The sequence below is a fragment of the Mastomys coucha genome, unplaced genomic scaffold (genome assembly GCF_008632895.1).
Source record: "Mastomys coucha isolate ucsf_1 unplaced genomic scaffold, UCSF_Mcou_1 pScaffold5, whole genome shotgun sequence".
NCBI lineage: Eukaryota > Metazoa > Chordata > Mammalia > Rodentia > Muridae > Mastomys > Mastomys coucha.
Window position 1 is genome coordinate 66,620,145 of NW_022196911.1, and position 27,121 is coordinate 66,647,265.

Below are 27,121 nucleotides of genomic sequence, written 5' to 3' on the forward strand. Positions count from 1 at the left end.
GATAGGATTTCAGGCTTATGTCAGCAAATCCAGCTCAGATTATCAGGAGAAAAAAGTTTCAACACATAAAAATAGAAGGCTTAAATAAAAATCTCTCCACTTCAATAACCACTCCCTTCCTGATACCTGGTATATGCTTGATCATGGCAAGAGTCACTCTCTATGTAGTTAGAATAATTGGCTGTCTTCTCTCACAGTTTCTTTGGTTCTTGGACAGCGATTGTATTTCTCCTTTCATGATTGATTAGTAGGGACTTGTATAAAATAAATAATGAATATTTATGGGGTAAATCATGTAGAGGGAAGGAGACACACACAGATACTAAGTAATCTGTACTACACAATGGTAGGAAATGATGGAAGAAGTGTACTTTGTTGCTGGGATTGGCAGAAAGTTAGGGAGTCTTTAAAGTGAGTGCCAAGGCCAGGCTGCCTTCATTGATACATATACTAATTATCTGGGCAGTAAAACCATAGGGACTCTCATACATATGCATTCTTAGATGATGGGGAAAGATTTCAGGGTCAAGGTTGTTTTCATGGGGATAAGGGATGGTGCCTGCAGGAATGAGATGTTTCTCAGAGAGAAAGCAAGAGGGAGGATTTGTAACTGTGGCCATTAGAACCCCATGAAGAGTGAAGATAATTTGAATCAGAGAAGCTGGGTGTTACTCACCAAGGCAAGTTCATAGCCCCATTTCATGATCAGCATACAAAAGCAAATAGAGAAATGTGGTCTGATTCAGTAGGTTGATGTTACTGATGACCTGTACCTTGATACCCTGGAACCAACTAAGAGTGCTGCTGGTGCTCAAAACATGTAGTACATGCAATCTACAGGTAATCTGGAGAGTGGGCTGTGTCTAGATACTCACAGAACTATCCTGGGGGCTGTCAACTTATGTTCCTGATGGCCTTTCCTATTCAGCTGAAGACTCCTCACGTGATAGCAGAACTTAATACAGAAAGTGACCACCATGAGCTCCATATCTGTCTGTACCACCAGGTGCTTCTCATTCATCTGTAACACTGTGTGTGCCTTATCATCTGGGCCAGGCACTATTGGTCCTTGAAGATTATGCATTATGTGTGTCAGGAGCTCCATTTCCTGATTTTCATACAGACAGTGGAGCAAACCAAGACAAGGTGGTTGATAGGGTTTTGATTTCTCTAGGATGTGCCATAACAGCTTCAAGTTTGTCTTCCTAGGAAGGCTGTAGGAAAAGAACTTTTCCATTTTTTTCAATCCCTCTTTACTCAAAAGACCAAACAGAAAGTGCACAGTGGGTGCCTCAAACAGGCTTTGCCTTCCATATCGTTCTACCAGTGTTTCCACAATTCTGTCATTTTTCATATCACCATATCTTTCCTCACTATCCTCCAAGATGTAGAACATTGCTGCAAAGAACTCCTGGAGACAAAAGTGGGCAAAGCTGTAGCTCAGAGAGTTGGGCTGCTTTTGAAGGACACCAATCTTCAGGAAAGTGGCAATGGCATCCTCTTCTAACCCTTGCTCACAGAGATCTTTTTCACTGAACAGGGTCCTTCTTTGGAAGATCCCATCAGCAGCCAGCAAGCAGAGGGCTTTGAGCTGGCTTTCCTTGTGCTGACCTGGGATTGTCAGGAAAAGGTATTTCAGGCAGAGGGCTGTGGTGGTGTGTGTGGTCAGTGAGAGGTCTCTTCTTTGCTCTATCTGCCTTTTCAGGCAAATGCAGACCAACCAGCACACCCAGGGAACCTCACACAGGGTCAGGAGCACTGGGTTAGATTCAACTAATCTAAAAGCAGTAATTGCATCTTTTTCCTTTGTAAAATATTTGTAGAAATAGTCTTTCCGTTCAAACTCAGAGAATCCTAAAACTTCAAACCGACATGGCTGCTCCAAGGAAGGAATGATCTTCTGTATAGCTGTTGTCCGAGCTGTGAGCAGGAAGGAAGCCTCAGGAAGGATGGATTTCCCTAGTAAACTGCCCAGCAGTGTGTTCACAGGCTGTGATTGACTCCAATGCAGGCAGAGGTCAGGATTCAGCTCCTCTAAGAACCATGCTGGTTCATCTATGCCATCCAGGATGAAGAGCAGCTTCTCAGGGTGAGACAGGATCTGCCTAATGGAAGCAGTGGGCACTTCCTGACCTTGTGCTATGAGCTCAGCCAGACTCAGCTGTTTGCACTGGGCCAGCTCTCTGCAGCTGAAGAAGAAGACATTCTGGAAGCGATCCTTGTAGAGCTGGCCTTCCTTCCAGGCTCTCTTCACTTGCCTGGCCAGTGTTGACTTCCCAATCCCAGCAACCCCCTCTATTATGACCAACTGAGGCTCTTTCTGGGTACCTGTGTTTGGGCCAAATAAGTCTTCGATCTCAATCATATGTCCTCCTTTTTCTGGTACACATGGATGCCAGCTTTCCCTCATCAAGTTCTCTGAGCCTCTTGGGTACAATTTTTGGAAGATTAGTAGGTTTGTAAAATTTTGGAACAAATTCTCACTTTTCAATGACTGTTTCTGGTGAAGAGTCTCTTCTTGCCTCATATATACTTCTGGAAATGTTCCTAAATGAAAGAGAAAGTTTGAGCAGAAGTGTATACATTAGTGTTGTGTGTTCATTCAATTCTTCCTTCCTTCCTTCCTACCTTATTTTTGATCCCTTAACATCAGCATGCATTTAGGATTATGTCTATACTGTACAGTACATAGGCTGTGGACATTGGTATATTCTGAGCCATGTAGTGTAGAAAATCTGAGTTTAGAGGACAAGATTTTACTTCAAGTAGTCATGTGACTAATAATAATGCTGTTTGACTTTCATTCATGCTTCAGACATTTTTCCATTTCTTACTTTGTGCCAGACCTGCTTATGAGGCTGAGAGTAAAGGGTATGTTCACAGATATAACTCTGTATTCATTCAGCCCATGACATGATCCAGTAGCTTGACTGAGCTCACCTTTCCCATCTGTAGGTTAGAGACTGTGGTCTCTCCCTGCAGGAGGCTGTAGAGTAGTGGACAAATCTACGGACAATCAAGTAGATGTCTCCTCCTGAACGATCCTATTGGATCCACCATTGTAACTGACTACATCATCTTGAAGTCCTGAGATTGTGGGTCTGACAGGAAGGCCTAGGAATGCCATGGAGTTCATGTTTCACGAAGTAGATTTGGTCCCCTGTCCTGGCAATTTCTGGTATATTTTTGTACTGTACTCCAGATATCTTTGGTAACAGCAAGCCCTGTTTGTGGCTACTATTTGGATGTGTTTTGTCACCTCTGAAACTAGGTTACCAACATAGAAATAAGGGATACTCAGCAATAGGAGATACAGGTCCAGTGTGGGTGTTTGAAGTCATGGGGGCAAACCCCTTAATACTTAATTGACAAATACTTTTTTTCTGGGAATGGGCAAATTGTTGTGGGAAGGGGTACCTTTTCTTTCCTACAAGCCCCTGTTTGCTTTTATATGCCCTTTTTGAGACTGAGTAGTCTTAGATTTTAGTCTTAGACTTCCAGCCTCCAGAACTATAATTAATAAACATGTTTGAAAACAATCACTGAACATGTTTCTGTAGCTCTATACTTTATCATTCAGAAGACAGAGGCAGGATAATCAGGAGGTCAGGCTCAGTTTTTCCATGTGGGGAATTTGAAACCACCCTAGGCTATGAATCTATCAATCTACCAATCAATAAACTCAATAAACCAACTAAAAAACAAGAACAAAATTGTTGCTCACCCTTTTAGAAAGCACAAGAAAATAATCATGGAGGCAGAGGGAAGGAAGGACCAGGATGGGAGATAAAAGGGAGAGGGGAAAAGAGGAATGGGATCAGGTATGGTAGTGGGCACAGGAGAGAAGTCCAGGGGGCCACAAGAATAAATGGAAATAAGCAGCCTTTGGGGACATGTGGGGGTGGGACACTCTAGAACGTACCAGAGACCCAGGATGTGAGGGACTCTTAGGACTCAATGGCAGTAACCTTAACCAAAATTCACAATGTTGGGGAGAGGGAACTCAAAGAGTCCACCTCCAGCCGGGCAGTGGTGGTGCATGCCTTTAATTCCAGCACTTGGAAGGCAGAGGCAGGCAGATTTCTGAGTTCGAGGCCAGCCTGGTCTACAGAATGAGTTTCAGGACAGCCAGGGCTACACAGAGAAACCCTGTCTCGAAAAAAAAAAAAAAGAGTCCACCTCCAGTAGACAGACAGGATCTCAAGTGGAGGGACTGGTTTACTAACCCACAGACAAAATTTTTGATGCAGAATTGTTCCTGCCTAAAAAAACTGCAGGGACAAAAATGAGAAGAGACTGAAGGAAAGGTGGCCCAATTACCAGCCCAACTTGGTATCCATCTCGTGGTAGAGCATCAAAGCCTGACACTACTACTGATTCTATGATGTGCTTAGAGATGGGAGTCTGATATGGATGTCCTCTGAGAGGCCCTCCCAGCAGCTAACTAAGACAAACACAGATAGTTACACCCAAACATTGGACTGAAGTTGGGGACCCCTATTGTTGAATTAGGGGAAGGACTGAAGAAGTTGAAGGGAAGGGTGATCCCATAGAAAGACCAGCAGTCTCAACTAACCTAGACCCCAGGGAAATCCCAGAGACTGAGACACCAGTAAGGAGCATACACTCACAGGTCAGAGGCCCCTGGCACAAATATAGCAGAGGTCTGCCTGATTTGGCCTCAGTGGGAGAAGATGACCTCAATCTTTGAGAGACTTGAGGCCCCAGAGAAGAGATAGGTCTGGGAGGGCACCCTCTTAGATTCAAGGGGGAGGAACAATGGGGAACAGGGAGATGGGGATAATGACTGGAATGTAAATAAATAAAATAATTTTTAAAAAGTTGCCCAGGCTTTGCTTTCTGCTTGCAATGGAACACAAACTCAGACATTTGTTCTTGATTTAATGTTCTCCATAGTTTGCCATTGCACACTTTGCTGACCTTCACCTCTCCTGCCCTACTCTTGCTTCCTCCAACCAGCACATCTGAGGATTCATCTCTCCTGTTTTTGTTCAGAACACAAAACTCATTTCAGCATCTTCACTGGAAGGAACTCAAGACAAGACAGACAGGAGGATGACCCATGGACCAGAATCCAAGTTCATTCCTCAACACTAGTCAGCTGCTCAAAGTACAAGGTTGTGGACTCCCTCCCCAAAGCCCGGACAGTATTGAAAGAAAAACAGTGCCACTTGGGCCCCAGGGCTGCAGCTGCCCACCTGTTGAGCGAAACCTGGTTCCAGTTACATTCAAAAGCTCCACCCCCATAGAGTAACAAGGAAGTCACTGATTGGACTGTTACACTGATGTATTTTGGGGGAAGGGTTTTTGGCCCAGGTAATATATCTGTTGGGAGAACAAAGGACTATTATTAAAGAACCAGATGGCTGAGCAGTAATGTCTCCCGTCTAATTTTTACCCTTCCATGTGGGTAGGTATGTCTGTGGCCACTCTATCCTATCTCTAACTCTCTCTAGCAGCTGCTCTCCTTTCTAACTTCATTTTTCCAGGTTACCCACTGTTTAATGTTACTGCAGGACAGTAACAGTTGGTGCCTAATGTGGGGCTGGTTTGGAGTATATTTAAAATGAGCTCTCTTATAAGATATGGACGGCAAATTCCTGCCGGGGTGCACAGCAGAAGTGCTGGGTTTTCGGCCAGAGTTTCGGGGTTAACGGCAGGTCCACCGGGTTTATCTGAGCCCAAGCTGGCACAGATAGGGACGTAGCTACGGGGAAACCTTGGGGACAAAAACGAGCTATGCATAGACTCAGGAAGAACTATCATGTCTTGTTTACATGTTTCAATGTGTGTGTTTGTCGGATGAATGTGGATTGTCCTGTCTTGCATTTTTTTGTTTTGCCCCTCTGTACATGTGGCCAAGATGGCCTCGGAGGCTCAGCCCTCTCAGTGGAGCGTGCTGAGTAAAGGCTTTCCTTATCTAGTGCTAGCTGCTCGGTTGGTTCTGGGACTCGAACAAATTAGTTTGGTCACAGTGGGCAAGCGAGTGCGGTGGCGGTTAAAGGTAAAAGCTTTCTTCCTGTGCGGGGGATGTCTTTGGCTCACACAGGCCGTTGATTGCACGTGTAGTCGGAGGAGGGGTTAGAGACTCCACGTGGGAGTGCGCTCCCCTCCCTCTCTCCACACAGTCACATGGGGCAGCCCGCGCCCCGGCAGGGGACACCGGCCTGCACATACATGCGTGCCATAGAGTGAGTGGGCGGCCATGCTGGGCCATGGCTAGGGGAACAGAGCTCAGCAGACACTGCTGGCAGCTCGCCCTCAGGGGTCGCTTCTTGGCAGACTGACAGTGACTCGCGGGGGAGGTTTATGCGCGCATGTGCACTTGGCACTCTCTGCCCATGGTCCGGGGACTTTCCCCTAAGCACAAAGATAAGGAACATGTCCTCCGTGTGTAGCCTGGGAGACAGGCCTTGAGAGCGAGAAGACAAGTTCTGCACCTGTGTGACCCTGCGGCCATCCCATGGCTACCTGCTCGTTTTCTAGTCTGGCTGAGTCCTCCAGACTCTGCACTAGAGTGCACTTCCCTCCCCCTCTCGAGCGGGGCTGGAACTAGCGGGGCTGGAGCTGGCGGAGGAAACTCATCAGCGGGGCTACACGCTGAGTGCTCCTCACTCTTTGGCCCCTGGGAAGGTCTGAGACTGGGGCCTCCCGCGGCCCTAACCGGGCTCTCCCTGAGCGGGGAGGTGAGTTCCCAGAAAGCAGGGCCCTATGCGTGGGCAGACTGGGCAGGAGTAGCCCGGGGTGGGCAGATGCCTCCCTCGCTGGAGCTTGGAACAGACTCTCGGCCAGCAGCGCGAGATCTATGGCTGAGGTGAGGCACCTCGAGGACCTCATAACCCAATTCAGACCTGGAGTTCTGGGCCGTAGTGTGCTATGCCATTGGGTGTCTGCACTAAGTTTGGCGAGGGCTGTGCGGTCCCTCCTACTGCTCGGTGTCAAGGGCCACCGGCCTGCACATGCGTGCAACAGAGTGAGCAGGCAGCCGCGCTGGGCCCTCTCAGGATTAAGCAGGACTGGGGGGACACTGCGCTTGCAGTGGAGATCCGGTTTTGACACCCCAACTTTGCCCAGACTCAAATCTCTTGGTGCGCATGCGTGGGGCCCAGGCGCGTGGCCCAACCTCAAACTACACTTCCCAAGAGACTTAGCAGCCATGGCAGTACTCATGCACACAGATTCCATGTTTGCCCGCGCACACCATCTAGTGGTTGTATAATAAATTACAAGCTGGCGATTCTCAGCCGATCTAGTCAGGTCTAGTGGATACACAGGGTTTCAATTACGTGCCTACTTTTCCAGAGCTTAAATTATTAGGGCCAAACAGATTTCTTTGACATAAAATATTTAGTATTCGATACAAAATTATAAAACTAAGCTTAATTTCTAAATTCTTTTATTCTCATTTCAATAGACCTCATTTGGCTTCTAGCTAGTCTTAAAGATATATATTCTTTTAATTATTGTTAAACAAGTTATTAGACTTTGTTTTCTTTGTTACATCTATTATTAAAGAACCAGATGGCTGAGCAGTAATGTCTCCCGTCTAATTTTTACCCTTCCACATGGATAGGTATGTCTGTGGCCACTCTATCCTATCTCTAACTCTCTCTAGCAGCTGCTCTCCTTTCTCACTTCATTTTTCCAGGTTACCCACTGTTTAATGTTACTGCAGGATGGTAACACAAGGTAGATGGCTGTACTGCCATGGATGAGGTGTTGAAGAATATTTTGTGAGAGCATTGAATGTAACATCAGTTCACACAGTTAGTGCTTGAGGGCCTGGATTCAGGGGGCAACTTAACCTCTGATATCAGGATCTATAGATTTGTCTTCTGTAGGATGACTTCTAATATCTTCTGAGTGCAGCAATGTTGGCACTCATGTTTGTGGCCAAGGTCTGCCTAGCTCAGAACATGTCCGCTCAAAGTGCCAAGATGGGGCCCAGCTCTTCCCAGAGCACTTTCTCCAAGACCTTCCAGCTGAAATGTATTCTGTCATTATACAAAAACCTAAATCCTCTTAAGTTCTATTACACTTGAAAAGCACGTGTGGGAATCAAGATGGCTCAGCAGTTAAAGAATATGCAGCCAAAGCATGTGTACTAGAATTTGTATCCCAAAGTTCCATTTACATACTGAGTTTGCATTGTTATTTCCTATTTCAGGTTCAGGAAGCTCGGCTTCCCTAGGGTAAGATGGCTAGCCAGCCTTGCTACATTCATGAGCTCTGGGTGTAGATGATGTTCTGCCTCTGTGAATCAGTGAGCAACTGAGGAAGATTCCTGATATCAATTTAGTGCACTCACATGTACATGTACAGTGTGACTCTCCACTCATATGTGCCACCACAAATGCAAACACATATATACACATACACATACATATACATGTACCCGTCCACACACAGAGTAAAAGAGAAAAGGCCAATAAAAACTCACATAAAATGAGAAAGTGGGAAAATGAGGAAGTGGGAAATACTTGACTCAGTGAGGTATCCCATTGCCTAGAGAGACAAATGACACAAATTTTCTGTCATATATGTAGTCTAGCTTTACATATTTTGATTTGCATGTTTAATTTGTTTTTCAAATGTTTCTGTTGAGCTCTTGAAAAATTTCTACTAACACCTGACATTTACATGATTCCCACCTTTCTCTAGTCCCAGTCACTTTTCCTAAGTCCTCTTTCCCTTTCAAATTTAGAATCTGTTTTCTTTAATGTCTGTCTTGTCTTGAGTTCTTTCCAATGAAGATGCTGAGATGAGTTTTGTGTTCTGGTCACAATCTGGAGAGATGAATTCTCAGATGTGCTGGTTAGAGGAAGCAAGAGTGGGGTTGTAGAGGTAAAGTTCAGCAAAGAGCACAGTGTCAAACTGTAGGGCATGTTAAATCAAGAACAAGTGTCTGAGTTTGGTTTCCATTGCCAGGATAGAAAACAGAGACTGGGTAATACATAACACACACATTTAGATGAGTCCCTTTAGTGCTGCTGTTACATATATGCTGAGCACTTGGGATTGGATAACCTATGAGGGACTCATCTCTGGAGAAGACTGATTGTTTCTATCTAGGCAGCCATTAATTGCCTGTAGCTTTTCATCTGTAGGTGGCACCATGTAAGGGTTCTTTGCACTGCCTCTTTTTTTTTAAATTGGATATTTTCTTTATTTACATTTCAAATGTTATTCCCTTTCCCAGTTTCCCCCATTCCCAGAAATATGTTATCACATCCTCCCTCCCCCTGCTTCTACAAGGGTATTCCTCCACCCACCCACCCACCCACTCCCACTTCCCTGCCCTTGATTCCCCTACACTGGGGAATCTATAGAGCCTTCATAGGACCAAGTACCTCTCCTTCCATTGGTGCATGACAAGGCCATCCTCTGCTACACATGCAGCTGGAGCCATGTGTACTCCTTTGTTGATGGCTTAGTCCCTGGGAGTTTTGGTGGTCTAGTTGGTTGATATTGTTGTTCTTCCCATGGGGTTGCAAACCCCTTCAACTTCTTCAGTCCCTTCTCTAACTTTTCTATTACGGACCCTGTGCTCAGTCTAATTGTTGTCTGCTAACATCTGCCTCTGTATTTGTAAGGCTCTGGCAGGGCTTCTCAGTAGACAGCCATATTAGGCTCCTTTCAGCATGCACTTCTTGGCATCCACAATAGTGTCTGAGTTTGCTAACTGTATATGGGATGAATCCCCAGATGAGATAGTCTCTGGATGGCCTTTCTTTTAGTTTCTGTTCTACACTTTATCTCCATATTTGCTTCTGTGAGTATTTTGTTCTCCTTCTAAGAAGGACCAAAGCACCCACACTTTCTTATCCCTTGTACAAAGCTCAAGTCCAAATGGATCAAAGGACCTCCATATAAAACCAGATACATTGAAACTTATAGAGCCTCAAACATATGGGCACAGGGGAAAAGTTCCTGAACAGACCACCAATGGCTTGTGCTGTAAGATCAAGAATTGACAAATGGGACCTCATAGAATTGCAAAGCTTTTTGTAAGGCAAAGAACACTGTCAATAAGACAAAAAAACAACCAAGATATTGGGAAAAGATCTTTACCAATCCTATATCCGATAGAGAGTAATACCCAATGTAACCCTCCTGGCTTGAGGCCTGCCTCTCATAACCACACCTCTCTGCCCACCTCCTGCTATTTGCCATGCCTCCAACCTGATTCCAGTTACATCGGAAGTTCCACCTCTGCAGAGGCCAAAAGAAGTCGCTGATTGGGCCGGCATGCTGACGAACTTGTGGGAGGGGTTTACCTCACTTATTTTATCTGTTGGCTTGTTACAAACAGGGCATTAAATTGAAGATGGCTGAGCAGTCATGACTCCCATCTCATTTTTTAACCTACCACATGGACAGGTATAACTTTGGCCACCCTGTATTCTCCCAAACTCTCTCTTACTGTTGCTTTTCTTCCTAACTCCATTTCCCAAAATAACCCTCTCTTTAATGTTACTGCTGGGTGGTAACAATCCAATATGTACAAAGAGCTCAAGAAGTTATACTCCAGAGAACCAAATAACCCTATTAAAAAGTGGGGTACAGATTTAAACAAGGGATTTTCAACTGAGGAATATTGAATGGGCAAGAAGCACCTAAAGAAATGTTTAACATCCTTAGTCATTAGGGAAATTCGAATCAAAACAACCCTGAGATTCCACCTCACATCAGTCAGAATGGCTAAGATCAAAAACTCAGGTGACAGCAGATGCTGGCAAGGATGCGGAGAAAGAGGAACACTCCTTCATTGATGGTGGAATTTCAAGCTGATACAACCCCTCTGGAAGTCAGTTTGGTAGTTCCTCAAAAAATTGGACATGGTATTACCTGAGGAGCCAGCTATACCACTCCTGGGTGTATACCCAGAAGATGCTCCAACATGTAATAAGGATACATGTTCCACTATGTTCATAGCGGCCTTACTTATAATAGCCAGGAGCTAGAAAGAACCCAGATGTCCTTCAAAAGAGGAATGGATACAGAAAATGTGGTACATTTACACAATGTAGTTCAACTACTAAAAACAATGAATTCATGAAATTCTTAGGCAAATGGACAGAACTAGAAAATATCATCCTGAGTGAGGTAACCCAATTGCAAAAGAAAACACATGGTATACACTCATTGATACCAAGTGGATACTAGCTCAAAAGTTCCAAATAACCAGGATACAATACACAAACCACATGAAGCTCTATAAGAAGGAAAACCAAAGTTCAGTGCCTCTTCAAGTCAAGAAATTATCACGAGTCTAAGAGACAAGTTGGGTAAAAGGACTTGAAGGGTGCAGGTAAGGTAGAACCCTTATCATATGAAAATTGGTTTCAAAGTTGAAGGGAGGATAAAGATTGTTTGAGAAAGGAAAAGAGTGGGTAGGGATTTATTAACCCAGACTAACAATGTGTGAAAGTTCCTATGGAAACAAACTAAGTTGACCTTAATCAAAAATATAACTCAAATAAATGTAAGCTATTGAGCAATGATCTTACAGTCTTAAGAAGGCATGCCTTACTAAATTCAAATCCCAGGACTTATAGGAATGAAGTTGGAACAGCCATGACATTTCAACTATGCTGGTAGGTTTCATAGTACTAGGCCATGGTATGAGGCCACTTGGGGGAAAAAGCCATCAACAGAATTAGTACCTTGTGGTGAGCCTGAATTCTACAATGCTGACCTGCCAGGAAAGTCATGCTCACAAGAGCAATAGTTGCATGAAGATTGTAGGGTAAACAACTGTTCTATAATTACTATTGAGGAATTTCTGATTAGATTCAAATTCCACAGGTGGGAATACATATCAGGTATCTTAAATGAGCTCTAAAGCCCATGGTATAGGAGATCATGGGCCCTAGGATAGGACCTATTCCTACTTTTTTGCTAAATGGACATATTGTTAAACTGCTTTCTGAATTGTTTATACTCAGAGATCAACTTCAACCTTATCCAAATATGCTTCTACATGCAGTGGTCAGGAATTAACATAGAGTCTCAATGCCAGAATTCTGATTAAATGTATGTTGAGTACTTGGTCCTAAATGGGATATGTAAATTAGTTTACCAAGGCTCTGGGAACACATCAAGTGACTTGGCAGAAAGAATGAAAGAGGGCTGGTGGGATGGCTCAGCTGGTAAGAGCACTGACTGCTCTTCCAAAGGTCATAAGTTCAAGTCCCAACAACCACATAGTAGCTCACAACCAACCGTAATGAGATCTGATGCCCCTCTTCTGGTGCATCTAAAGACAGCTACAGTGTACTTATTTATAATAATAAATAACTAAATCCTTAAAAAAAAGAATGAAAGAGGTGGAGGACAGGAAGGAGTAGGTGAGATTTTTGTGAACATTACCTAACTGTTGTATCATGAACTCAATGTAGATACAGTTGCTTGCGCAAGACGTGCAAAAGGATAAGCCAACAAGATCAGTCAATATTCTATCAGGCTGCAGTTATATGATAAGAGGTTTACAGAACAACAAGGTCAAAACTTCCAAACAAATCAACAATGACAACAACAAAACAACAACAACAAAAGAAAAAAGAAAAGAGACAGGATGTGTTGGGCAGAGGTTCTGAGGGAGTGAGAAGAGGGGAACTGGCTTTGGGTGTGATTAAGCTATAGTATATACATACACATACTTTTCAAACAAAGATAAGTTATGCTATGTCTACACTCTCAGAGTCAGCACCCCTCTACTCTGGTCACTCAAAAGCTGCTTGCCAGGGATTCTGATCATCTTCTGGACCCTCTCACTCCCCGTGGTATCCACAGGATCACCAGGAACATCTTAGTTCATCCAGATTGTGTGAAAATACAGAAAATTTACCTGCATTCTCTGGTAATATCCCAACCCACCAGTGCACATTGCAGTTGTCTCCTAGGGACCATGATTTCCTCCTGGTTCCTCCATTTTCCTTTGGAACTCATTAGATACTTCTCCACTAGGAATCTTCTAGACCACTCATTTGGCACACAGTGTGCTCCCTAGCACAGAACTCTGTGGACTCTGGTCAACCCATGGCTATTTGCATCACTGGTCCTGCACATCCTGTGATCTGGCTCAGTCTAGTGAATCTACCTGACCCTTTCAGGACTGTGCCCTCACCAATCTCCACTCCATTTCTGGTCCTACAAGCAGCCCAGTGAGGACCATCTGCACCATTCCTATCTTCAGATTCAGGCTGGTTGGTACATCCTGTGTATTGGCCCAACCTTCTGTGTCCATGTCAGAAAGAGAACCAATAAGAGAAGCCCATGTAGAAAGGGTCTCATTTCAATAACAGGATGAAAAGTCAAGACAAAATTTGCTGTCTTCCAATATATCAGTCCATAGAAATGTTCACCAAAATGAACACAGGACACAGAACTTAGATGAGCAACTATAGATCTCAGAGAATTAAGGAGTTTAAAGATGTCAGAGACAAGGAGTTCAATGAACAGGAAGAGAGTGAACTTAAAGAGAGTAGATATCCAAATTATGTGCAAGAAAACACAGATACAAGCCTGAATAAAACAATAAAGATAATGCAGGATTTGAAAACTGAATCCAACAAAGATATAAAAATATTGAAGAGAAATCAACCAGAAATGAATATGAAATTGAAAAACTCAATAACCTAACTAGAAAATTCAAAGGAAAGCCTTACAAGTAGAATAGATCAAGTGGAAGACAGAACATGAAGAATCAATGATACAGGAGATATAGTTAGATAATATTAAAAAAATAAAATGAACATATAGCTATTCCTACCTATGTCAATGCACAGACCAGCTCTTCAACAAGATCATACAAAAACACTTCCCCCAAACCAGGAAAGAAGAACTCTACAGATACAACAAAACCACAGAATAACAAATAGAAATGGGCAGGCATGATATAGCACATTATTGTTAGAGCATTAAATATGCAGAAACTAAAGAGGTTATTGAAAGTTGCCTTTAAAAAAAGCCAGGTGGTGGTGGTGCACACCTTTAATCCTAGCACTTAGGAGACAGAGTAAGTGAGTCTCTGGGTTTGAGGCAAGCCTGGTCAAGAGAAAAACTTCCAGGACAGCAAGGACTACACAGAGAAACCCTGTCTCAAACTTGGTCTCCCACTGCCTCAATTTTCCTGGCCCTGGGATCACAGTAATATGCTCATGCCCTCCATCTATGGTCTTAGGGCTTTTTGCTTTTGTTTTTGCTTTTGTTTTTATTTTTATTTTTGTTTTTGTTTTCTTTTTGTTTTTTGTAGGTAGGGTTTCTCTATGTGACAGCTCTGGCTGTCCTGAAGCTCACTATGTAGACCAGGTTGACCTTGAACTCACAGAGATCCACCAGCTTTTGCCTGAGTGCTAGGATTACAGCCATGAGCCACCACATCCTTGAATTGCTCTTGTTTTATGTCATAAGACTTTTCTTAGTTTTTGATCTAAAACTTCTAGGTGAATGTAATGTGCATTAGGCAGAGAGAGTCTGATAAACTTCCTTCGGCTGAACTCCATATTTCAAATATAGCTGACAGTTACTAAGTGGCATCCTAGGGAGGGTGGACATTTTTACTATCAGGCACCATTTTGATAGACAATGGAACTTCAGCATGCAAGTTGGGGATGAAATGAAACTGTTTTAAATGGAACAACTGGAAAGCTGGGAACTGTATAGGAAAAGGTAAGAGAGATAAGAATGCTGGTGGGAGCATAAGAGGAACCCTTGTAGGGAGAGACATGAACAGTTTCATCTCTGCTACAAGATCATCAGTGGAGTCTTCCTTCACCCCATGTGTAAGGGATTTGTTGTGTGAAGCTTGAAGATGTGAGATGTGAACTTGCTGTAGAGATGAGCAGTGTGAAGGTTCAGATGATGAAAATGCCACAGATGGGTGGCATGACTTGTTCTACATCACACAGTAAGTGAAATACCAGTGAAGAGTGAGGGCAATGGAGTTTGTCCCTGTGGTAAACATTTTCAAGATTTAATGTGGGGTGGGAAGAATGAAATTTGAAAGGAAGGGAAGGGTTGGGTGTAGGCAGGACTTTCACAGAGCAGCAGAAGATGGAGGAGAAAGTTTTTTCTCAGGAACTGGTTCAGTTGTTCTAAATTCCAGCCTTGTGTCTGTATGCTTTGAGCTTGAACAAAATAATCTCTCTTTGAACTAGTGCATTTGAGAGAGATGGCTACTTTGATGCTTGAGAAAAAGAGAAGGCAAGGGTATGATCTAAGTGCAAATGAAATGAAGGAACTCAGTAGAAGAAACTGGCTGAAGCTGAGGCAGGAGCATAGTCTCTTCTCAGGTCCATCTCAAGAGAAGAGACTTTCCTGGAGCTTCAGGACTTCCCTGACCCCCAGGATTTTCAGTTCTCACTCAGATTCTGAGCTGAGCTTTGGGTGTCAGTTAGACTAGGTTCATTGCTGACCTACATTGGTTCCTGCTTTCATACCTGTCAAATGAAACTTCTGCACTGCAGAACCCAGCATGATTGTTTCTAGCCTTTCACTCAGCATTCCACTGTGGCTCCTCTGACATTCCAATCAAGTCTCTCATGCCAGTAACCCATACATGGTGGCTTACTTGTGAATAGCCACCATATATGTAGACTCAGTGTCCCATTCACAGTTCTTAGCTCATCTTACCTTTGCTTCTGCATCCAGATTCATCAGATTCCCCTTTAGCAAGTTCCTTATTTGACATTCAAGGATATCTCGAAGATTCATGGCCTAAGCTTAGTAGTTCTGGTGAGCTGACCTGGCTAAGAGACTCCATGTCAGATGCCCCCATGAGGCATGAAATGAGGAAGAATTGGTTATGGTAAGGGGACAGTTGTGTGCTTATCATAGATACAGCAATAGGAACTGGGGGAGCAAGCCTAGAGTCCTACCTGCGCACCCTCATACCTTTCTTCATGGTCACGTGGGAAAGAATCACAGGTACTGCTGGGAAATGGTCTTGCTCTGTAACCATGAAGGTTATGCATTTGTTCTCTGTATGAGTCTATTCCTTTCTGAGCCTCAGCTCATGTGTGGCTCTGAGCTTCTGCTCCATGGGGTTGCAAACTATACTAACAACAGTAGCAATCAATTGGCTTGTACTTACAATTATTGAACATTTTTTGCTCCGTTTAATATTCTATGCAGATTATCACTTTATTCCCATAGTCAGTTTTTAACCATGCTTCCATTTCTCAGATGGACACATGGAGGCAGAAGACTGTAAAGTGACTTGTCTAGGGTAGTTGAGCCAGTACTGGAGTCTGCTTCTGCCCAGCTACTAAGTCTGGGCCTATAACTTCAGTGTTGCCCAAAACTCCTTTTGGGAGCTGGTTTGAACCCTGGTCTCAGTCCTTTAAGAAACATTCTTAATGCCAGCCTCTTCCCACTACTACATCTTTAGAATAATACTTCCCAGGGACTATAGGGACCAGCCAGGGGCCTGAGAAAGGCAGTCCTTTGTCCTCCTGTAATCCCCTCCATTGCTCCTTTTCTCCTATCTCCCTTGTTGCCTTTCACTTCTCCCTCTTCATCATCTATCTCCTCTTTGTTTCTTATCTCTGGTTCCTGTCCCTTTGGGACAAACAAATCTCCTTTATGCTGAGAACTTGGTCTTGTGTCTTGAGCAAACTTCAAGGTTCCTTACAGTTATCTGCCCATGCAAAGTCTGGCAGGAGAATTCAATGATGAAAGGGTCACAGAGTGGTGAGTTGGGGTCCTTGATGTACTTACTCAGCATCACTTCTTGGTCTTTGGTCTGAAACAACTCCAGATCCATCTGCTTCCTCCTGTTATGCATGGGGTCCAAGTCCTCTTGATTCTCATGCTGCACCTCCTCTGTGCTACTTGCCTTCTCAGACTGAGGTATGCTCATGGTGATAGAATCCTCAGATAATGCATGAGTATGCAGCTCATCCTGGTACTGCTTCTGTTCTTGCTCCAAGGCCAGTGGATTCTTGTCTCTTCCAGACATTTCTGCTCTTGGATTGGGTGTTTGATCAGAATCGATGAAAAAGACCTAGAAATAGAAGAACACTGCAATCTCTACATGAAAAGACTGTCATTTGATCAGAACAACAGAAGGACTCCAGTCTCTTCTGGGGAGTGTATACTGTATATCCAGATTGAGGAGCTTGGTTTTATATGTTAGAAGGGAGAATGCTGGGAGAGGAAAGTTTATCAGTGGGGAAATATAGAAGTATGAAGATGGAAGGATACAGGATTAGAACATTATAGCTGTGAGGATTAGAGGATGCAAATCATAAAAGAAGGGGCTCAGGGGATGGAAGAAATAACTATTGGGTTTACAAGTACAGGAGGATGGGAAGACAGGAACACAGGGATGGAGAATGCATGATATACTGTGCAGGACACTCACTATCCCATGTCTTCATTCTCTTCCTTTTCTAGGGTCCCACTCTAATGATATAAATACTTCAGCCATTATTCTGACAGCAGGAGGTGGGGAGATGCAGCACAGAGCAGGACTCAAGAGTCCAGTCTGTGTTCAGGGTAGCCTCTTGGGGAAAAAAAAACCCTAAGAAATCTCCTTCCCCTGGGTACCGCACAGTGGTGATAGTCCAGAACCAACTAAGCTGAATGGGCAGGTATGGGGCATTAGAACAACTCAAGACTTTTCCAGAGGACCCAGTGAAAGGGTAAAAGGAACTAGTTTTTGAGTTCTTGCCCAGAAGTAGACTTGGCAAGGCTGGTCTGACACTGGAGCTATTGCCTCCTCAGAGAGTCAAGATTCCTGTGTCTGGGAACTCAACTCTTCTCCCTGGGCTATGGTTATCACCCTAAAGGCAGCTGTGTCTGGCATATCCCATGTTCTCTTTATTAACACTGCTTGTCTTAGTTCTCTGCTGAGTGTAGCTGTTTTGCCTTGTGCAAATGGTATATAAAATGCTGTACTTCTGTGATAGCCATAAAACCCCATCTTGTCCTAGACCTCCATTTTTGTACATAATAGAACCATTAGGTCCCAGACTCAAATTCTTGGAAGATGAGTTCCCAGCAAACAAACATGACTCCATAACTCCCACCAAGATATGTGCATTTGTTGCTATCTGCTTTGTTAAGATAAAGCTATGATCATCTGCTTTTTGGAGCTTCTATAACTTGCTTATACAGACAGTAAAGGATTATTTTAAGGTCATCCTGAAACTCTGCTTCATCTCAGCAAAACAGACCAGTTCTTTGCTTGCCTTGTCTCCTTACAGTTTTTGTCTTAAAAAAAAAAAAAAAAAAAAAAAAACCAAGTGTCACAGGTCCCTCCATGTGTTGTATTCTTTGGTTGGTGGCACAGTCCCAGGGAGCTGCAAGGGTCTGGCCTGTTAACACTGTTGCTCCCTTCATGGGACTATCAACCCCCTCAGCTCCTTCAGTCCATTCTATGTCATGCACTCATCTACTTCAGTTGTGTCTGTGTGACAGGCCTAAAAACCTGACTATGGACCTGAGTCATACACTTCAAAAGGAGTCAGTCTCCTGAGGTAGTCAATCGCTGACATCTCCTAGCTCAGATTCGTTCCAGATTGGTCTCTGCTAAAGTCTGTGGAGAGATCTGCGTGGTTTCTTTATTCAGGCACAAAGGTGCCCTAAGAAATAATTTGGTATTAGCTAAAACTGAGATTAAACATTATTTCCTAGCCTCCACAGTGTTTCAGTAATCCTAATTGATTTCCTAGCTACAATTAGCTTGGAATTTTTACAAAGAAGCTGTCTTACCAAACAGGGTGTCTCAAGAGTTAGAGATAGCAGTTAGGCACTAATTATCAGAGCAGTCCCACATAAGGCAGAATTGTTTTACTACCAGAGAGAAGCTGTAGGGCTTTCGTCACTAATTATCTATGTTACAGCCAAGAACTGCTAGAATTCGACCTTCAGATGCTTGCCTCAGACAGACCCAGAGAATTTATCGTGGGGCTACAAAAATAACCCGGGAAGAAAGACATCACTCTTCCTCTGCTTTGCACCTGACTGCTTGTTCTCACTGACCTTGATGTAGCCATCTGCCTACGTGACTTCGGTCGGTTTGCCCTGTTTTCTGTACACTATATAAGCCTGATTTTTACTTTATACAAATTGAACTCAGATACTACATTCCCTTGTGTTGTGTCTATCATTTCTTCACAAACACCTTGTCTACCTGACTAGGCTCCGTGGGTTGAGGGAGGCCAGACTGGCCGACCTGTGGCAGGTGGTGCCCAGAACAGGAACTCCAGCAGGTAAAACTTTTTCTTTCCTTCTTTCCTCTTTCTTTCCTTATTTCTCAGAGAAGGCTTGATCTTGCAAAGAGTTCTGCAGACTCTCTGTTAAAGGATCACCAGTTAAAGGCAAGTAATCTTGATAACATGGGGCAGTCAGAGTCATGCCTAGATGCCTCACCAGCTGTGGTGCAGAGAATTGCCCAGGCTGCAGCAATGAAGAGATGGAAATTCAGCACCTATAAGTACCTATGGAAACATAATACATTCCCAGGGAGAGTGAAATTGCATGTTCCAGCTGCAGAGGGGCTGGAACACCTGAGGAGATTGCAGAAATCCCTTGGGAAACAGTTCCATAAAGATGAAACTCTGCTCATTTTAGAAGCAAGTGAAAATAGTCATGCAAGAAACTGGCTAGGCGGTGGTGGTGCACACCTTTAATCCTAGCACTTGGGGCAGACAGACAGATTTCTGAGTTATACAAATGGCATGAGAGAAAGAGAGATCAAAATAAAAAGAAAATGTATTTCAGAGCTATGATGTCCTTGAGGATGGGAGACATTCAGTTTTTCACTGACTCTTGTTTTAAAACTTTTCCCTTTGGGTGAGATTCCCATCTCCTTAGAGACAGTTTCTTTCACATGGCTGAGAATTCCAAGCCTGCTGCTCTCTGGCTCAGCAGCACCAGGGTTCATTTGCAAATGACTGCAAACTAGTTCAACTGGTTCACCTGCCTTCATGAGACCCTACCTGCTGCCAGTCTCTTCCCTCTGCAGATGTAGAGAACATTAATATAAATTCATCTTTTTTTCATATTCAAAGTAAAGTTTTAACATCCTATTATTGAAGTTACTGTGATATTAATGAAAAATTATATGAAAAAGTCATGAAGGTATTTTTTAAAAAAGTCTTAAAAACCTAATGAGACATCTATATTTCTTGCTTCAAACAGCAATTAAATTAGTTATTACAAAATATTAATTGATATTTGGCCTATTACATAGTAGAGATTTTTAGACAGCATTGATATTTATCCAAAAGACAGATTGTTAAAATTTGCTTGTATGCATGCTTTTATATTTCCTGTAAATTTATGTATGCATCTCATGATAAAAAAATACATCTACAACCCTTCTATGGGAGAAAAATATATGTGGTTAGATCACATGTTTGGCACAGGTAATTGAACTACATACTATAGTCACTGTTTGTAAAGTGCTAAAATCAAACTTTTAATTTACTTGCTGATAACCAATATATGCATAGCTCAAAGTTTAAATTGCTTAGAGGTGTTCCTTTTTAGATATTACTAATTCTCAAATTTTATGATTGTTCATGTTTATACAACTAAAGTTAAGAGAAAGTACTGTTCCTTTAAAAAACTGTCTTTAGACATTTAAAAATTCCTTAAGATATCTTAAACTGCCTGGACAAGACCCTTAAGGCGATGCCACAACAAATTTGTATACCAGGCAAGTTATGGAATTTACACAAGAACAATTGGCTGTATAATCTATTCTTTACAACATCAAAATAGTAATGGCTTGTGATGACAATTTGGTATTTTTAAAAAAATATTTCTGGTTGTAAAAAATAAAAATAGAATATGCACATGTAACTATTGATACCTTTTCAGGCTTTCTAGTTACAATTGCCTTAACAAGAAAAGCAACCAAAAAATGTAATCATTGCCTAACTTGCATTTATTAACTTAAGGACACCTTTTTAAGAGCAATCTGCAAATTCATCTGGAATAAAAAAGCCTAGGATAGCGAAAACTGTTCTCAGCAATAAAAGAACTTCTGGTGGAATCACCATCCTGGACCTCAAACTGTACTACAGAGCAATTGTGATAAAAACAGCATGGTATTGGTACAGTGACAGGCAGGTAGATCAGTGGAATAGAATTGAAGACCCAGAAATGAACCCACACACCTATGGTCACTTGATCTTTTTTGAAGGAAATAAAACCATCCAGTGGAAAAAGACAGCATTTTCAACAAATGGTGCTGGCTCAACTGGTGGTTAGTATGTAGAAGAATGCAAATGGATCCATTCATATTTCCTTGTACAAAGCTCAAGTCCAAGTATGTCATGGACCTCCAAAAAGAAACAGATACACTGAAACGAATAGAAGAGAAACTGAGGAAGACCCTCGAGCACATGAGCATAGGGGAAAATTTCCTGAATAGAACACCAATAGCTTAGGCTCTAAGATCAAGAATTGACAAATGGGACCTCATAAAATTGCAAAGCTGCTGCAAGGCAAAGGACACTGTCAATAGGACAAAATGGCAACTAATAGATTGGGAAAAGATCTTTGCCAATCCTACATCCAACAGAGGGCTGATATCTAATATATACAAAGAACTCAAGAAGTTAGACTCCAGAGAACCAAATAATCCTATTGAAAAGATGGAGTAGAGAGCTAAAAAAAGAATTCTCAACTGAGGAATACCGAATGGTTGAGAAGCACCTAAAGAAATGTTCCACATCCTTAGTCATCAGGGAAATGCAAATAAAAACAGCCCTGAGATTCCACCTCACATCAGTCAGAATGGCTAAGATCAAAAACTCAGGTGACAGCAGATGCTGGTGAGGATGTGGAAAAAGAGGAACACTCCTCCACTGATGGTGAGATTGCAAGCTGGTACAACCACTCTGGAATTCAGTTTGCAGTTCCTCAGAAAACTGGACATAGTACTGCCTAAGGAGCCAGGAATAGCACTCCTGGGCACATAACCAGAAGATGCTTCAACATGTAATTAAGACACATGCTCCACTATGTTTATAGCAGCTTTATTTATAATAGTCAGAAGCTGGAAAGAACCCAGATTTCCCTCAACAGAGAAATGGATACAGAAAATGTGGTACATTTACACAATGGAGTACTACTCAGCTATTAAAAACAATGAATTCATGAAATTCTTAGGCAAATGGACAGAACTAGAAAATACCATCCTGAGTGAGGTAACCCAATCACAAAAGAAAACTCATTGTAGGCACTCACTGATAAGTGGAAGTTAGTCCAGAAGCTCGGAATACCCAAGATACAATTCACAAAACACATGAAACTCAAGAAGGAAAACCAAAGTGTGGATACTTCGGTCCTTCTTAGAAGTGGGAACAAAATACCGATGGAAGGAGTTACAGAGACAGAGTGTGGAGCAGAGACTGAAGGAATGACCATCCAAAGACTGCCCCACCTGGGGATCCATCCATAGCAATAACCAAACCCAGAAACTATTGTGGATGCCAACAAGTGCCTGCTGACAGAAGCCTGTTTTAACCATCTCCTGAGAGGCCCTACTAGTGCCTGATAAATAACAGAAGTAGAGGCTCAAAGCCAACCATTGGACTGAGCACAGGGTTCCCAATGGAGGAGCTTGAGAAAGGACCCAAGGAACTGAAGGGATTTGCATCCCCATAGGAGGAATAACAATATGAACTATCTAGTACCCCCAGAGCTCCCAGGGGCTAAACCATCAACCAAAGAGTACACATGTTGGAACTCATGGCTCCAGCTGCATATGTAGCAGAGGATGGCCTTGTTGGTCATCAATGTGAGGAGAGGCCCTTGGTCCTATGAAGGCTCTATGCCCCAGTGTAGGGGAATGCCAGGGCGAGAAAGCAGGAGTTGGTGCGTTGGTGAGCAGGGGGGGAGGGGCTAGGGGGTTTTCAGAGAAGAAATGAGAAAGGGGGATAACATTTGAAATGTAAATCAAGAAATATCTAATAAAAATTCAAACAACAAATACAAGCTAAAAATCACTACTTACCTATTAGGTGTATTAAAATATATTTTTGGTTTTTAAGTTATGTCAAGCCACAGTCATCTCCTCAAAGATGTGAAAATAAAACCATATTAGCCTAAGGGGAAAAAAGACATCTTTTTAGACCTTAATACATCTTCTTAAACCCTAAGCAAATTAAGCTTAACTGTGAGACTATAACTATCTAGTCTTTAACCCCATCAGAGACCTGAAAAGAATAAACATTACCTGAATAAACAGGAAGTACAAAACAAGAGCATCTAAATCTATAGACAGGCAAAGACTTCTGGCTGCCTGATAGTTAGCCATGATTCCTCAGAAGCATTGGAACATCCATCTCTTTGGCCTACTGACTTACAATATCTGACACATTTTTCTGACATCATTTCATGGGCATCTTATTCAGGCCCATTCCCTTTCCCTATGCTAGATATCTTATTTCTCTGCTGAAACTAGAAAAAAAATAACACATACAGGGTAGCTCACTTCTTAGTTTTGAGTAACAGATTTGCTCCTGAAAATTTGGAAGCCTATGGTTTCTGATATGCTTAGAAAGACCTTTTTCTTATTATTAACCCATCTTGTGTCCTCACAAGGCAGAAGGTGCCCCTTGGATATCATTCATGAAACAATCAATTCGTAATAGCTCTATCTCTATGACTGCTTCCCATATAAAAAAGCTTCACCTTTTGAAAGCATCTCCGTGGCCTCCAGATCTCAACATATGGATGTCAGGAGGTTTCATTTAGGCAGGGGGAGAACAAGAAGAAAGGACAATGGGAAAATGTCATCAAGAGTAGCTTACATGGTCTGACATTTGACTGCCATCAAAACTCTTCATTTGAGGAGAACCTCTTCTTCTGTTGAAAGCTAGTTGGGGAGTTAAGGTTCCAGCTGCCAGGGCCAGATTCAGTTACCATAGATGCCCAAATCAGGCTTTTCTTTGGCATATCCTGCCAAGCTGCTCATGTAGATTTGAGAGTTAAACATGGAGGCCTGACAGAGGCAAGCACTAGGACACAGGCTTCCTGGATTCTAACTACAAGAACCAGAGGGTATAGGCACAGGAATCTGGAGATTGTGACATGTTCTCTGTGAATATGAAAGGCACTGGCCAGCAACATCTGAGAAATGTTCCTCTAGAAACTGTTTATGGTCTTGTGCTGGGGAGGTAGAAGGACAGGAGAGGGAGATGACCAGAAGGACATGGGTCTCCAGTGCTGGAGTTTGGAGGCATTTCTAGTTTGCAAGAAACTCTAGGACAAGAGGAAGCATACCATTTCAGGTACACAAAACCATCCAAGGCTCCTGTAGTAAAGGCTTTTGATTCTCCACAGTTCCAACCCTTTTCTATTCTAGAGCTTCCCCAACTCTGCATTGCCTGGGCTGTTGTACTTGGCTGGGCCCACAAACATTCTGTTTCTCCTTCAGACCTCATAGAAGCTCTTCTGGGCTTTCCAATACAATTCCTCCTTTTTCACTGTTCTAGTTTAGTTTCTTGAATAGTGATAAAACACTATTCAAGATGTACAGAGGGTCAGGAAATTGAACAGAGGTGTGTAGCAATGGGTGATGGGGAACTGGGGTTAGCCAACAGAAAGTCCCAGACTACAAGAAACAGAGACTTGGAATCCAAGAGGCTCCCAGGACCCAGCAGGGATGACATTAGCCAACAAAGGGGAGAGAAAACCTGTAGAGATCATATCCAGAGGTTAGTCATCACCCCTGGTTGAGGGATGGGGCCATCCACTCTTCTCCAAATTTTAATCTAGAATTGCTTCTGTCTAAAGGAAATACAGGGACAAAGAATGGAGCAGAGACTGAATGAAAAGTCATCCAGAGACTATGCCACCTGTGGATCCTTCCCATATGTAGCCACTAAGCCCAGTCACTATTGCTGAAGCCAAAAAGTGCTTGCTGACAGGAGCCTGATATGCATGTCTCCTGAGAGGTTCTGCCAGAGCCTTACTGATACAGATGTGGAAGATGCTTGCAGCCAACCATCAGACTGAGCATGGAGACCCCAGTGGAGGAGTTAGGGTAAGGACTGAAGGAGATGAAGGGGTTTGCAACCTTGTAGGAAGAACAACAATATCAACCAACCAGACCTCCCCCCCAGAGCTCCCAGGAACCAAACCAACAACCAAAGAATATACTTGGAGGGACCCATGGCTCCAGCTGCATATGCCTTATCTGACATCAATGGGAGGGAAGGCCCTTGGCTCTGTGAAGACTTGATGCCCCAGCATAGGAGAATACTAGGGTGGTAAAGTGGGAGTGGGTGAGTTGAGGGGAACACCCTCATAGAAGCAGGGTGAAGAGGTGAAATAGGGGGTTTTGGAGGAGAAACTGGGAAGGGGGATAACATTTGAAATGTAAATGAATAAAATAACCAATAAAAAATTTTTACAAAAACTATCCAAAAGAAACTTGGAGGTGTGTGTTTATTTGGCTTTTAAATTCTATCTTATCATTCATGAAAGTCAGGATAGGAACCTGGATTTGGGAACCAACACAGAGACCACAGAGGAGTACTGCAGACTGACTTTCTCCTACTAACTTTCTCAGCTTATTTTCTTATACAACCCAGGATTGCCTGCTTAGGGATGATGTGTCTCACAATGGGCTGGGTATCAAACACTAATCCAAAAAATGCCCACACAGGTGGCCACAAGCCAATCTGAGGGAAGGAGTTACTCACTTAAGGAAGTCCCAAGCTGTTCAGCAGAACTTGTTAGCCTAAAGTTCAATGCTGACAGGTAATCTATGTGTCTCTTTCCCACTAGCGTATAAACTTCAAGAGAATAAACCCCATGTGTTTTTTACTATTATATTCCTATGTATTTATTCATGATTCTCTAGAGTAACAGAACCTAAAAAATTAATTTACATATAAAAAGGATTGAGAATAACTTACAGGCAGTGGTTTAGTTAATCCAACAAAGGTCAGAAGTTTCTAGAATCCATTAGTTGTTTATTCCAGAAGGCTGGATGCTTTAGCTGGTCTTCAGTATACACCAAAATCCCAAAGAAGTAGGCTCTAATGCCAGTAAAGGAATGGACTTGCTAGCAAAGCAAGAGCAAACAGGCACAGAGTGAAGCTTCTTTCTTTCACATCCTTATATATGCTTCCAGCAGCAGGTATGACTCAGATTAGAGGTGTGTCTTCCTACCTCAACAGATCTGCATGAAAGATGTGACTCCCCCCCTCAAAGATGTATATAAGAAGTGAATCATCCCACTTCAAATTAAACTAAAACTTGTCACAGACGGGCCCAGCCATTTTTGGATTTTATTTAATTTGAGATGTGTAGTCAAGTTAAAAACAAGTATAGCTATCACAAGTCCATCATTTGCAAACAACACTCAATCATATCTTATTATGTCATGATTCATTTTCAAAGGAAAATGATGAGGTCATAACTACATATAAACATGATATAAGTATCACATGTAGAATTAATTGCAAATGCATTAAATATTTAACCAGTCAGACAACTGTATTCCTCATTCTCTATATCTCTCATACAACCGTTAGCACATAATAAATTTAAAATAGGCCACAATGCCCCTTGAAAGACATTCTTTTAGTATCTCCAACTTAAGTATGATAACCATTAATACTGTCCTAACTGACGTTACATCATATGATAAAAAATTGAGGAAGACAAAGACAAATATCTCTACAAACACATTCTTAACAAAATACAACAGAAGCATTCATGTCAGCTATAATCCTCTTTTCTGCAAACGTCATGTGGTCTTAGCTGGTGTTTATTATTATCTTCTAGTATCCATCCTGCATTTCGTCCACCCTCAGCAAGCATCTCAGCAGGTCTAGGATCTTTTCCTGGAGGAGTGACCCATACCCTGATTCCTGATGGGTTTGTGCCCTTTGTCATCTTGCCTGAATTAGGTTATTGTAGTTTCCTAAACTTTAATCACTGGATGGGTTAGCAACAAGAGATACACTAAAGGATTTCCTGTACTCCAGACATAATCCTTCTTACTTCCATTGTGGAAGTAATGGTAATCTAGATCAATCATTCCTTTTAAAGCTGTTATTTTTTTAATTATTAGATATTTTCTTTATTTACATTTCAAATGATATCTCCTTTTCCAGTTTCC

The 27,121-nt window shown here is 42.6% G+C and overlaps 1 protein-coding gene across 1 annotated transcript in view; it reads right to left on the reverse strand.

The window, feature by feature from the left end:
- LOC116076847 (NACHT, LRR and PYD domains-containing protein 1a-like) overlaps nt 1-26,075 on the reverse strand; it is a 58,104-nt gene extending 32,029 nt beyond the window's left edge. Inside the window, exons 1-4 of the mRNA XM_031350852.1 lie at nt 25,911-26,075; nt 23,000-23,090; nt 16,744-17,029; nt 876-2,547 (exon numbers count right to left, since the gene is read on the reverse strand). Coding sequence (XP_031206712.1) covers nt 876-2,547; nt 16,744-16,984 — 1,913 coding nt within the window. The 5' untranslated portion in view covers nt 16,985-17,029; nt 23,000-23,090; nt 25,911-26,075. The remainder of the gene's footprint in view (nt 1-875; nt 2,548-16,743; nt 17,030-22,999; nt 23,091-25,910) is intronic.
- Nucleotides 26,076-27,121: the final 1,046 nt, after the last annotated feature.